General features: G+C 37.0%; 1 protein-coding gene and 1 long non-coding RNA gene across 13 annotated transcripts in view; one reads left to right on the top strand and one right to left on the bottom strand.

Moving 5' to 3' along the window:
- ANKRD26 (ankyrin repeat domain 26) overlaps positions 1–7,964 on the top strand; it is a 93,455-nt gene extending 85,491 nt beyond the window's left edge. For 8 of the 12 annotated variants that reach the window (XM_032243804.1, XM_032243803.1, XM_032243806.1 and 5 more), the window contains 4 exons: positions 540–757; positions 2,154–2,382; positions 5,198–5,243; positions 6,396–7,964. In XM_032243804.1, the coding sequence (XP_032099695.1) occupies positions 540–757; positions 2,154–2,382; positions 5,198–5,243; positions 6,396–6,529 (627 nt within the window). In that variant the 3' untranslated portion in view covers positions 6,530–7,964. Of the gene's footprint in view, positions 1–539; positions 758–2,153; positions 2,383–2,457; positions 3,103–5,197; positions 5,244–6,395 lie in introns of those variants that run through there. The other 4 variants (XM_032243802.1, XM_032243799.1, XM_032243807.1 and 1 more) reach the window with 3 other exon arrangements.
- A 2,564-nt stretch (positions 7,965–10,528) lies between these two features.
- Positions 10,529–13,562, bottom strand: LOC116527072. The gene is made up of 2 exons (XR_004258375.1): positions 12,569–13,562; positions 10,529–10,618 (listed from the first exon to the last, which is right to left on the bottom strand). It is a non-coding gene; the product is annotated as an uncharacterized LOC116527072 (long non-coding RNA).
- Positions 13,563–14,139: the final 577 nt, after the last annotated feature.

Below are 14,139 nucleotides of genomic sequence, written 5' to 3'. Positions count from 1 at the left end.
AACATGCAATATTCTACTTAACACACATGTAGTTACTAAGCCCTAAGGTCCTGTATGTTCCATACAGATGATTGCTTTAATTTTATCACATCAAAAATTGTAAGCATATTCAAGTCTTCCCACAAATATTGTATTTTAACACAAAAATAATTTTTATACAATTTTCATTAGAAAATATATAGAAATTTGTACTCGTTTTCTTTCTTAGGTTTTCATGTTACCAGTTATCATTTTATTTCCCCCATCATTAGACATCTGGATTGCCAGTCAGCCTTTATTGTTTTGATTACTTCATCAAGGATCAAAATGCTTCTCTAGTAGAAACTCACTTTTTCATTTCTTTGGAAGGTGTATTTGGGTTCCCTTTTCAGTTAGAGTCCTGGAGTGTCCTCTTATCTCTTTGACCAATGCGTATTGACACAGAGATCTGTTTTTGTAGTTTGGCTTAAAAACAAAGCAGCCCTTAGATACCGAGGAGGTGGCCTTGGTCTTACTCAGGTTATATATTTTTAAAACATATGTTTTTAATTTATTATTAGGCACAAGCAGCATCTCAAGAAAACTTGGAACAGTTAAGAGAGAATAATTTTGCTTCAATGAAAAGTCAAATGGAACTCAGAATTAAAGATCTGGAATCTGAACTCTCCAAAATGAAAACTTCTCAAGAAGATTTTAATAAAACCGAACTGGAAAAATATAAACAACTGTATCTAGAAGAATTAAAAGTTAGAAAATCCTTGTCAAATAAACTAAACAAGTAAGTCAAAATATAGAATCATAGGAAATAAATTAAGCTCACTAATTTGCCTTGAAAGCATAATTCTTAGTGAGACAGGTTCATGAGATTAATGGTAAATGAAAGCTAACTAGGTAATATAATTTTGGAAAGTGATGCTAGTAAATTAACTTACCTTTAAAATATAGGTCCAGGACAGTTTGTTTTTCCCCTGTTTTTTAAATTTTATATGGCTTTTCCATTCGTATTCTCATGTAGTTAACTAGATCTGTCTTTATGCTTTGTGCTTTTGAAACTTTGTTAGACATTGATATTGTCATCAAACTGTTTGTAAGCATTACCATAAATAGAATTATTAATGAGTTGAGCTTTTTTTTTTGAAAATTACAACTTAAACCAGAAAGGTCAAGTATTACTACTACTCTGCACATTCTAGCACTCCGTAAATTAACTTTCCTTGATCTCTGGTGTTATCACTAGAGGGCTCCGTAAACAAACTAGCCTGTATAGTTTTTCTACTACATGAAGGCATGCTAGTGAAATAGGGAATGATTAACATAGGGATGAAGGGAAGTATAATTCATAAAGTGGTTAAAAATAACAACTTGGTCAGCTTTAGGGAGTGTGTGGAAAACAGAGGGCAGTCCCTGGCTCTGATGCCTTGGGAACAATGTTAGGAGCTAACTACCTTTGAGGCTCTTTAGTTCTTTTTGATCGCCAACTCAGCTGTCTCCTTTTTCCCTAGTATTTGTTGCTCTGAATTATTTCTTGGTGCCAGATGCCTAATGTTTTTCCAGATAATGAGTGAAATAAATGTAAAAGGGAAAGGGTGGTGAAAGCAAATGCTTGAACATGTCTTGAGGAATTTTTTTTTTTAATCTCTAAACTGGTTTACTAAATACAAGTAGTGTTAGCTGTTTTTTTTTTTTTTTGTTGTTGTTCTTAGTTTTGTTCATTGTATGTACTTAAGGAGTACATGATATTTTTGATATATTTGTACATAGTGAAATGGTTATTATAGTCAAGCAAATTAACATATTCATCATCTCACGTATTTGCCCTTTAAAGACAAGTATTTCTAATGGCATCCTCAGGAATCTTAGCAGTGGACCTGTTCCAGAAGGCAGCAGGTGTTATCTGTGAAGCCGTACATCATTGATAGCCATTTCCTCCTTTCCCTACTTTGCTTGAATTACTTGTTTGTTGGAAACTACCCTAGAAACATATGTGCTTCTTTAGAACAATCTAAAAACTGCAGTTGCTTATAGTAGGCATGCTCTGACACATTTTCAGTGTTATAATACTGTTTAGTGGGAAATTTCATTTACTCTTATAACTTTTTAAAAAATGCAAGTCTCTTAGGAATCATTTAGGGAAAAGTTAAATACTAAGCATGTGTCTTCTGCAATCTTCACAGAACTAATGAGAGGCTAGCAGAGGTCAACACCAAACTTCTTGTGGAAAAACAGCAGACCAGATCTTTATTCACCACTCTCACTACCAGGCCAGTCCTGGAGTCTCCTTGTGTTGGAAATCTTAATAATAGTTTAGATGTGAACAGAAAACTTATTCCAAGAGAAGACTTAGTGATCTCTACCTCAAATCCACGGACTTCAAATAATAGCATGGAGAAATACTTGACCAAGGTTAGTTATGTTGTCTTTTTCGCTTTGGGTTTCAGATTTCTCATATAATTCTTTTTTTATTTTTGTTTTTTTGAGACAGGGTAATGTTGGACTTCAGGCTACCCCCACCATCTGAAACATAGTTCCCACCTGGAAATAAACAGAAAGGCCACAGAGAAAGGAGGGGCATTTTATAAAACATAGTTTATTTTACTCCTAGTAGCTCTTAATTTTGTATTCTGCATTATTAGCATAAGAGATTACTAATTTATTAAGCTTTTTTATTTCCTCTAGCAGTGTTCAGTTTCTCCTTAGCTATTGCTTTATACATTTCAAAAACCATTGATGGGACCATGTCTATCTCAATAGGACAATTATTAATGCCACCAAGACATTTTTCTCTCCTTTTCCCTTCCATAGGCTGCATCAGGCACTGTGTTAAGTTATTTAACTGGAGACAATAATTCTAAATTTGTATTAAGGGAAATATGAGGAAAATGTGTGATTTAATGGAAAAGTAGGAATAAAATAAGAGACATATTTGCCAGTTTTCGGGTGTTCCTCCCGGAGCAACTCCCTCCTGGGTTTTGGGTCTTCCCCTTTTCCCTTTGAGCCTTCATGTCTGGCCTGGTGTCCTTTTCTCAAAGGTAGTCGCCCTCAACTGTCATTTATGTGGTAAAATATTCAAGGGTTGGCCAGGCGCAGTGGCTCACACCTGTAATCCCAGCACTTTGGGAGGCTGAGGCAGGCGGATCATGAGGTTAGGAGTTCAAGACCAGCCTGTCCAATGTGGTGAAACCCTGCCTCTACTAAAAAATACAAAATTTAGCTGGGTGTGGTGGCACATGCCCTAGTCCCATCTACTCGGGAAGCTGAGGCAGGAGAATTGCTTGAACCCAGAAGGTGGAGGTTGCAGTGAGCTGAGATTGCACCACTGCACTCCAGCCTGGGCAACAAAGTGAGACTCCATCTAAAATATATATATATATATATATATATTTTCAAGGGTCAATGAAGGCTGGAAGAGAATTTGTGTAGTGGGAGGCCACTCCAGGGCTGGAATAGAGGCAACAACTTCTTTCAGGTACCCTTTAAGTGTTAGGGGGAAAAAAATAACCTCTACTAAAATTTGTTATGCAAGAAGTATTTTCTTTCTAGAGTGTTTTCTTCAGCATAAGGTAAGCAATTTGTTAAGAGTATTTCATTTTTATCTAAGCAAAATGTACATGTTATGAAAGTGTAAATACAGTATAAAGAAATAATACAATTTACTACACATAGGAAGTAAATATTTAGGAGAAGAACTACATTACGTTAGTAGTTCCTTAATCCAAGTCATATAAAAATGTATATTTTACGTTGTGTTTATTACTGAATTGCAATATAAGATTAGTTCAATAAAGTCTTCTCCCTTTATTTGGTATTGAGTTATTACTTTTATAGGACCTACTAATGCTGTTGTCACATTATTCATTTTATAAGGCCTGTCTATAATGTAATTATATGGAAAACAGTCTTACAAAATATTGGGAAACCTGTTAGTCAAAAATTTTTTTCTTCATGCCTAACATTTTTAAAGGCATTGGATATCATATTGTCATCACCACAAAGTACCTATTATGCTCACTATATAGTCTACTATTTCCGACCATGTTCTGGGTGTTTAGTGAGAGAATACCTATTATAAAAAAGATTTAAATAAGAACGCTGTAAATGGGACACTTGCAATATAGTCAGAAATATTCCCACACATTTCGTAATTAAGTGTATAAATATAATTAGTCATGTTTAAAAAATTGGTACTAACGTCTGAAATCAAAATTACAATTAAAGAACTATGTATTTTTTGTTTATAATTCAAAGTTGTGAGTCAAAGAAACTAAGCTTGAAAACTAGCTGTAACTTATATTTATCGTTTTTTGAGCATATCTTCTGAAATCTTTGTGTTTACATGAAGAAATATTATTCATAATATATAGGTAGCATATTTATTTTTACATGCTTTATCAGAATTTTCACATGACATAGAACAGTATCACTTTCTTTCTGTATATGTTGATGATTCTGTACCAAAAAACAGCATAGAACATACTTAAAATTTTAATTTTCTAAAAGAGAATGGAAAATTTTTTTGCTTGTTATTTTGGAGATGGAGTCTCGCTCTGTTGCTCAGGCTGCAGTACAGTGGTGCGATCTCAGCTCACTGCAACCTCCACCTCCTGGGTTCAAGCAATTCTCCTGCCTCAGCCTCCCGAGTAGCTGGGATTACAAGTGCATGCCGCCACACCTGGCTAATTTTTTTTGTATTTTAGTAGAGACGGGGGTTTCACTGTGTTGCCCAGCTTGGTATTGAACTCCTGACCTCAATTTGCCTGCCTTGGTCTCCCAAAGTGCTAGGATTATAGGCATGAGCCACTGTGCCTGGCTGGAAAGTTTATTTTAAGGAAAAATCCGTTGAAGGGAAAAAACTAATTAGGCTTCATAAAGGTCAGAGTTTTGCTAAGAATTACATTCATTTACTAAGAATGCATTCATTGCAAACTATGACTTCAGTTACATTACCTTTGTATACTACTAAGAGAAAACATCACCTTTCTGAAATGATGTATATGCAATAGACCAATATTAATTGTACTTCTTATCAGATTAAACAACATTACACGTTTTTAAAATATAAACTTAAAACAAGTAGGAATTTTATTTATGTGATTATTTTGATATTTGAGCAATCAAGTGTAGTCTTTTAAGAATATTACAGGCCACATTTTGTAAGTTATATATCATTCCCATGATAATGGCTCTTGTCTAACTTAAACATAAATAACATTTATTTCAGATGCAGCAGGAGTTGGAAAAAAATATAACTAGAGAACTTGAAGAAGGTATGTTAACAAAATTCATGAATTAAATTTAATTTCTGAAGTAAACTTTACGTGAGTGGCTTCCCTTTCCATTGTTTGGCTAATAGATACTACCTTAAATATTCTTTCTTACACACATCTAAAGAAAGATGTGGAAACATAAACATTCATAGTGAAGAGTATACTTATTATGTCTCATGAATTCATCATGTTCCATAGCTTTAAAGTCTTTGCATCTTTTTTTTTTTTTTTTTTTTTGGCTCTACACTTTCACTTTTGCCATCCCCATAGAACTGTCAACCAGCATGTGGAAATTATTTTCAGAAAACACAGGCATCATCAACTTCTCAGGATTATGGTAGTGATTTAAGGCCTAAAGACCCCAGACTCATCAAGTAATACTTAGTCTGGAATTACAGTTCATTAGCAGTCACTTGACAGGCAACATTTTAAATCTTCAGCCATTTACTTTGTCATTGGTTTCCATTTGCCCTCAGGAGAAGTTCCAGATTCCTTAGCATGGATTAAAAACACTCATACCAATGTGGTCCCTGTCACCTTATTCAACCTTATTTCTCACCCCTTGCTATTCTCTGGGCCCCTTTGCTCTGGTGTCCAGCCACCCTAGACCACATGGAATTCCACAGCGATCTTCCTTCGGTCCAGCTCTGGGCATTTGCTTCTTCCTTCTATCTGGCCCATGTCTTCCTTGTCCTTCAGGTATCAGTCTACATATTATCTCCATCAAAAAGCCCACAGTATTGACTCAGAACTGGGATAGGTGTCCCTTCTTTGTGTTAGTACCCTGTCTTATGCCTGTTGTGGTGTGTGACTCTGTATGGAAATTGTATGTTTGTTTCTTCAGATTATAGCATATGTTTGTTAGAGGTGGACCGCATCATCTTCATCTTGTAATTCCAGTGCTTACTTTGCACATGGTTGTTGAATAAATGAATGAAGAGTGAGAGAAGCTCTGATAATTAACCACAAGGATAATTAATTCAATGTGCAACCATGGGCAAATTAATAGTAATCTTATATATATATATTAGTTGTATAAACAGATTTTTCTTTATTGACACTGACAAAATTCTCAACTCTTTTACTGACTTCCACTTAGTTAACTGTGCAGTCTTTTAGGTAATGAGTATAATTCCTTCTTTTTCATTCTAGCTGCTGCTGAATTGGAATCTGGATCAGTGGCTTCTCCTCTAGGATCTACTGCTGACTCAATTCTAAATCAAGATCTAGTTTGGAAAGCATCAAGAGAGTATGTACAGGTTTTAAAGAAAAATTATATGATCTGAAGGATAAAATTTTGTTACTGGGTTGTTTACGTGACATTTTAATAGTTTCTCATTAGATATTAATATATGACATATGAAAATCTTTATTAAAGGGAAATATTTTTATATTATGTGTGTCTGATCAAAATTTATATAGTATTTTAAACAATGTTACTTGGCGTCTTTAAGTGGACTTTGCCAGTGAAAACCAGGAATATTGAGTTTTACATACACAAACTGCCCAAATGTCAGCTGTTTAAAGAGCAAAATCACGAAGTTGTCATTAATACTTTATAGTGTGCAGTTAATTGATGACTTCTTTCTATTTTATAATTTTTATCACTGTAGTGGTAGAATTGGACTTAGACGTCATTTTGTTGTGCAAGAACTGTGGTCATTGTTCATGTGTGGATGTATTACAGTTGTTACAGTGCCATCGCATCAGATTTACATAATTTTAATTTTAAACACTGATTTATGTAGATCTTTTCTCAGGGAGAAATGAGATTTGCCTAATTCACCTTTTCTATTTTTTATTAACCTTTTGGAAATAGCCTTCAATTTTGAGATAATTTTCAAGTTTTAGTACAAAGACTTTTCCGCTAGAACTATTTGAGAGTAAATTGCTGACTATGCCATCATCCCTGATTTCTTTAGTGGGTTTTCTTACAAGTCAGGACTGTCTACATACTACAGTGCAAATCTTGCATTCAGAAAGTCAACATTAATACATTCTAGTTTTGTTACTTCTCTATAATGTCCTTTATAGCAAAAGGATCCCATTCCAATCCATGGCTTGTATTTAGTTGTTGTGTCTCTTAGATTCTTTCAGTCTGGAACAGTTCCTCAGTCTTTTCTTGACATTCGTGAGCTTGAATATTTTGAAGAGTAAAGTCCAGTAATGTAGAATGTCCCTCAGTTGGGTTTCATGGTGATTAGATTTAGGTTGTATGATTTTTTGGCAGGAGTATCACAGAAGTGACCCAGTGATCTCATTGCATGTTACCTGTGACCATACAGTTTTGATTTGCCCTGTTACTGGCGGTGTTAGCATTGATCACTAACAGTGGTATCTGCTGAATTTCTCCTCTGTAATGTTATTTTTTCACATTGTGGATAATTAGTATTTTATGGGGAGGTAATTTGAGACTATGTACATCTCTGTTCCTCATCAAACCCTCAATTTATTCATTTACTTGTATCAATATGGATTCATGGTTTATTCAATGGGTTATAGTTCATATCATTATGAAAAAAAGTTCTATTTTGACAATTTCAGACTTATAGAAAAATTATGAGAGGTAGTACAAAGAATTTTTGGATATTATTCCCCAAATATTAACATTTTACTACATTTACTTTATCCTTTCTCCTCCTTCTCCTCCTCTTTTTAGATAAATATGAATACAGTTAAATACAGATTTTTTTTTTCTGAATTGTTTGTAGGTTGCAGACATGATGCCTCTTTATTTCTAAATAATGTTTATTTCCTAAATGCAAGGAATTAGCTTACATAACTGTAGTATAATATTCAAAATCAGGATATTAACATTGGCTCAATATTACTATCTAATCTATAGACCTTATGCAGATTTTGCCAGTTGTCTCCAGAATACCCTTGATAGCCAAGCAAACTCAAGATGGGGGTTTTCATTATGTGTGATGTGTTGGTCTAATCGTCCCGTTTCTCTAGTCTCCTTTAATCGGGGACGGTTACTTGATTGTCATGACATTTATGTTTTTGGAGAGTATAGGTCTGCTGTTTTGTAGGGTTTCTCTCCATTTTTGTTTGTATGATATTTCCTCATGATTAGCTTCAGGTTATGCCCTTCAGGCAGGGCTGTCACACAGGTTCTTTCCAATGCAGCATCTGGAGTCATCTGCTGTTACTCGCTTTCATTACTGGCCAATGTTGACTTTGATTATTTGGTTTGTTCAAAGCTCATCTTTGCTCTGGAATAGGGAAATGACTCTAAATGACTTTTATTACTATTATTATCATTTTGAGTGGAGTCTTGCTCTGTTGCCCAGGCTGGAGTGCAGTGATGCCATCATCTTGGCTGGCTGCAACCTCTGCCTCCCCTGTTCAAGCAATTCTCCTGCCTCAGCCTCCCAAGTAGCTGGGATGACAGGCCTGTGCCACCACGCCAGGCTAATTTTGTTATTTTTAGTAGAGATAGGGTTTTGCTGTGTTGACCCAGGCTAGTCTTGAACTTCTGACCTCAAGTGATCTGCCTCGGCCTCCCAAAGTGCTGAGATTATAGGTGTGAGCCATCCTGCCCAGCCCCTTTTTTTTTTTTTTTGAGACAGGATCTTGCTGTGTCACCTAGGTTGGAGTGCAGCGGTGTGAGCTCAACTCACTTCAACCTCTGCCCCTGGGGCTCAGTGAGCCTCATGCCTCATCCTCCTGAGTAGCTGGGATGACAAGCACGTGGCACCACACCCAGCTAATTTTTGTATTTTTTGTAGAGATGGTTTTTTGGCATGTTGCTCAGGCTGGTCTCCAACTCCTGGGTTCAAGTGATCTGCCCACCTTGGACTCCCAAAGTGCTGGAGTTACAGATGAGCCACCTCACTTGGACAGCTTACCTTTCCTCAACTGCAAAAGTTGGCTGGTTCGCTGGGTATAAAATGGGCACCATAGTCCCTGTTTATGACCTGTGTCTCAGGTTGTGATGATATCAAATGAAATACATATGTAAGTTCTGAAAAGAAAAATCACCAGTGTGTGTTACTGGTAGAAACCAGAACGCCACATTTGGCTAAAGTCTAGTGGAGGTGTAGCCCTTCCTCTGCCAATACTGAAACAGATAATAATTTATATTTATATAATGAAATGTTCCCAGGCAGCTGGATTGAATCCCTCCTTTTTAGTGATAATTATCATTCCAGTTGTTTACATTTTATCAGGGTTCCAGTTTATTTCTTCCTCTGCCTCATAGCCTTTTACTACTGAAGATTAAATTTGGAAGTTTTTTCTAATACAGTGCCTTCTGATTTAGTCTCTATTTTGTTTATTTACTTAGCATGATAAGCTTAACCGGTGATGTACTTTTTAAAAAATTTCTGAACAGGTAGCTTGGGTATTGGCGTTCACATATAGTTTTGTGATTTCTATTCTGGTATTTTTATTTCTTTCAGCATTTTTAAATGCTTTCCTTTGCATATTGAAATAATGAAAATAATAGCTGAAAGTGCATTGCATGAAGAGATTGTCAGGCATGAGAAGATAAGAACATTAAGGAAATCCAACTTTTAAAGGCCTGCAGTGCTTTTCAGAATTTTAAGAAGTTCAATAAATACCAAGGTTTAATTGTTTTCAGCACTGGCTGATGGACAAAATGAAGGAGTAAGAGAAGTGAAAAATTGCTGAAGCTAAGCACCCTGCCTGTCCCAGCTCGGTGATATGCTATTGACATAGTTATTTAAGTTTTTCTGAATCACACATGAGAAATCTTCAACAGAATTTATACAGTCAACCAAGTGGTTATGAACTAGATCAGTAACTAAATCCAATTATTAGCTATGATTTTAATATAGATTTAAATGAATCGTCACTAATCTATTTGATTGAAAAAAATGTTATGAAGGATATCATTCCAATTTGGCTATTATCTTATAATGTATTTTCTCCTCCATCACCCTGAGGATGTATGTAGGACATTAATGGGAAAAATAGAAAATGTACCTTTTTTAGTGTAACCCTTTTTATCTTTTTCTTTTTTTAAGACAGAGTCTTTATCACCCAGGCTGGACTACAGTGGCACAATCACAGCTCTCTACAGCCATGAAATCCTGAGCTCAAGCAGTTCAAACACCTTAGGCTCCAGAGTAGTTAGAACCACAGGTGCACCCTACCATGCATGGATAATTCTTTGTTTTCTAGTAGCAAGGAGTTCTCCCTGTGTTGCCCAGACTGGTCTGGGACTCCCAAGCTCAAGCAGTTCTCCTGCTTCAGCTTTGTAAAGTGCTGGGATTACAGGCATGAGCCACTGCACCCAGACTATTTTCTCTTTTAAAAAAAGCGCAGTTATTGGAACAATGTGAATGGTTTAGAACATGGGCTTATGGGGGCCGGCTGGGTGGAATGTGTGTCAGCTGCTTGCTGGCCTTACCTTCCATATTTCAGCACAGAATGTGCGCTGACACACAATGCGTCTGGGCCTCCTGGAGAACAGCACTGACAGAATGTGTAGCCTCAGGCTTGCACCTAGGAGTTCAAGGCCAGCCTGGGCAACATGATGAAATCCCATCTCTACTAAAAACACAGATTAGCTGTGTGTGGTGGTGTGCCTGTAATCCCAGCTACTGGAGATTATAAATCCAGAGAATCGCTTGAACCCAGGTAGTGAAGTTTGTTGTGAGGCAAGATTGTGCCACTGTACTCCAGCCTGGGCAACAGATCAAGACTCTGTCTCCAAAGAAGAAAAAAAGGAAAGAAAGCAAACAAACAAAAAAGAAATGAGCTATCAAGCGGTGCAAAGATAAAGATATGGAGTACTATGCTTTGAATATAAATTGGCCCTTATGTTTAGTCTTGATTCCCAGTGTGGCAGTGCTGAGAGGTAGGTGGTTTAAGAGGTCATTAGGTCATTAAAATGAATTAATCTCTTTCAGGGTTAGTTCTCATGGGAATGGATTAGTTACCACAAGAGAGGGTTGACATAAGCAAGGTTGCCTCTCCAGGTTTGCCCCTCTTTTTGCATGCACCCACTTCTACTGATCCGCCATGTTGTGATGCAGTCAGTGGTCCTTCCCCAGACACTGGGACCATGCCCTTTGGACTTCACTGCCTCCAGAACCATGATCCAAAATAAATCTCTTTTCTTTATGAATTACCCAATCTCAGGTATTCTGTTATGGTTTTCTTTTATAGTCCATAAAAGAAAATATGGACTATTTTCTTTTACCATAACAGAATACCTGAGATTGGGTAATTCATAAAGAAAAGAGATTTAGTCTAAAACATGGAGGAACCATAAATGCATATACTCAGGAAAAGAAATCAATTTGAAATGGCTACATACTATGTGATTCCAACTATATGATATTTTGGAAAAGGGGTAATTACGGAGACAATAAAAAAGATCAGTGGGCCAGGTGCAGTGGCTTATGCCTGTCATCCTAGCAATTTGGGAGGCAGAGGTGGGTGGATCACCCGAGATCAGGAGTTTGAGAACAGCCTGGCCAACATAGTGAAACCTATTCTCTACTAAAAATACAAAAAAATAGCCAGGATGGCAGATGCCTGTAATCTCAGCTACTTGGGAGGCTGAGGCAGGAGAATCCTTTGAACCCTGGAGGTGTAGGTTGCAGCAAGTGGAGATCACACCATTGCATTCCAGGCTGGGCGACAGCGTGAGACTCTGTCTCAAAAAAAAAAAAGTAAGTCAGCTGTAACTCAAATACTAGCCAATAATGTGTGTGTGGTTTTTTTTTTGAAACCAAAGTGTTCCAAAGTCCATGTATTCTCTAGGTTAAAGTTGTTTAACTTGAGGTTATTAGTATAACTAGCCATTAAAAGAATAGACACAATATATAACTTTTCAACAAGAAGCTTAAAAAGGAGAGTAAGAGAAAAATCCTAATTACATGAAGTAGACAAGAAAGGAAGATAAAAACCCCAGACAAATCCAGGATAACAGGAAGTACAAAATAAGATGTTAAAAACCAATACAAATACATAATTACAGTAAGAGTAAAAAGAATAGACCAGAAGGGGTGGCTCATGCCAGTAATCCCAACACTTTGGGAGGCCAGGGCAGAAGGATTACTTGAGACCAGGAGTTAGAGACCAGCCTAGATGACATAGTGAGACTCCTATCTCTAAAAAAAAGTAACAATTAGCCAGGCTTGGTGGCATAAGCCTGTAGTCCCAGCTACTCAGGAGGCTGAGGCAAGAAGCTGGCTTCAGCCCAGAAGGTTGATGCTGCAGTGAGCCATGATCACACCACTGCATTCCAGCCTGGGTGAAAAGTTAAAAAATTCAAAAACGTAAAAAGAAACTTGCAGTTAAAAGACAATAATTCCTGAACTAGATATAAACACAACAAAATCCACCTCACCTTCCATGTTTCAGTACGTGTCTGGGCCTCTTGGAGAACAGCACTGACAGAATGTGCAGCCTGGGGCATCTGTCCATTGGGCTGAGGGGTACCTTTTACAGGTCCTGAGAGGCAGGAAGCCAGTAAAGAACAGTGTGCAAAGCATTTTCCACATTCTTGCAAGTTAATCTGAAAAATTCAAAGCAGTTTATATGTCTAAAGCAAAGAAAGATACTTGCTGGCTACTTCTTACAAAAAAATAAAAATATAGCAAAAAAAGCAATTCACAGGCATGACATGGTACACAAGACCTTATGAAAAATCTCAGGTTCTGTAACAAAACTTTATAAGAGATTCAGGAAGGTGAGTAATTTGATAAACCTCACTGAGGAGGATCTGGATTAACTGGGATCATGGACAGGAATAGTTTGACTTTAGAAAACCTTTTCACAATTGAAGAATAAACCTTGAAAACCTATTTCCGTTCAAAAAAATTACATTGTTGATTTTCCTAATCATACTACTCTGAGTACAGGAGCAACTTTTAAACATTGTCCTCAACACAATAGAGATTTGGGCAAAATGTGGGGTTTCCTGAAATAATCTGGAATTAGTTTTTTTTTTTTTTCTCACCAAAAGTCCTGGTGATCTTATTTTCTTGCCTTTCAATTTGTCCTTCTGACACAAAGCTTGACTCATGGAAGGTTTACATTTGGGAGAGAATCAGATAGAAGAAGCTCTATGTTGATTTCTGGGGCTCCTTAGAAAGCATCCAGTGGAGGATGGCCACCTCTCCACACTCGAGCTGTTTCTCCTGCAACTGAACTGCCACCCAGCCCATGCCAGAAGGTCTTCAGTTCCTCTCCCTGTGAATGCAGAGATGCTTTAGTCATGCTCAGCACCACTGTTCTGCCTGTTTATTTCTTAGTTATCCAGTAATTTGAGAAACCCATTAATCTATATGACAGTTCAAAGAATGAGTTCAGGACATTAGAAATAAACAAACAAACAAACAAAAAAAGGGAAAGTTTGGCTGGGCTCTGGTGGTTCATTCCTGTAATCTCAGCCCTAGGGCAGGCTGAGATTGGGGGGGAATCACTTGAGGCCAGGAGTTGGAGGACAGAGTGGCCAATTTGGTGAAACTGTCACTACTAAAAATACAAAAAAATATAGCCAGGTGTGGTGACCTGAAACTCTAATCCCAGCTACTTGGGAGGCTGAAGCAGGAGGATTGCTTGAACTTGGGAAGCAAGGATTGTAGCAAGCTGAGATTGTGACATAGCACCCCAGCCTCGGTGACAGAGTGAGACTCAGTCTCAAAAACAAAACAAAAACAAAACAATAATACAATGGCGTTTGGAAACTGAGGGGGAAACGGTGGGACGGGGGAGAAAGATAAGAGACTACAAATTGGGCTCCATGTGTACTGCTTGGGGTGACTGGTGCACTGAAACCTCACAAATCAACACTAAAGAAGTTAGTCAAGTAACTGAATACTACCTGTTTGCCAAAAGTTTATAAAAAGAAAAATATTTTTTTGAAAATTGAGTGCATTATTTTCAAGTTACAAAGACACATCTGTCATGA

The sequence above is a fragment of the Sapajus apella genome, unplaced genomic scaffold (genome assembly GCF_009761245.1).
Source record: "Sapajus apella isolate SASKATOON/1434 unplaced genomic scaffold, GSC_monkey_1.0 scaffold53, whole genome shotgun sequence".
In the NCBI taxonomy this organism is placed as follows: domain Eukaryota; kingdom Metazoa; phylum Chordata; class Mammalia; order Primates; family Cebidae; genus Sapajus; species Sapajus apella.
The sequence above is the reverse complement of the archived record's forward strand: the minus strand, read 5'-3'. Positions and strand labels throughout refer to the sequence as shown.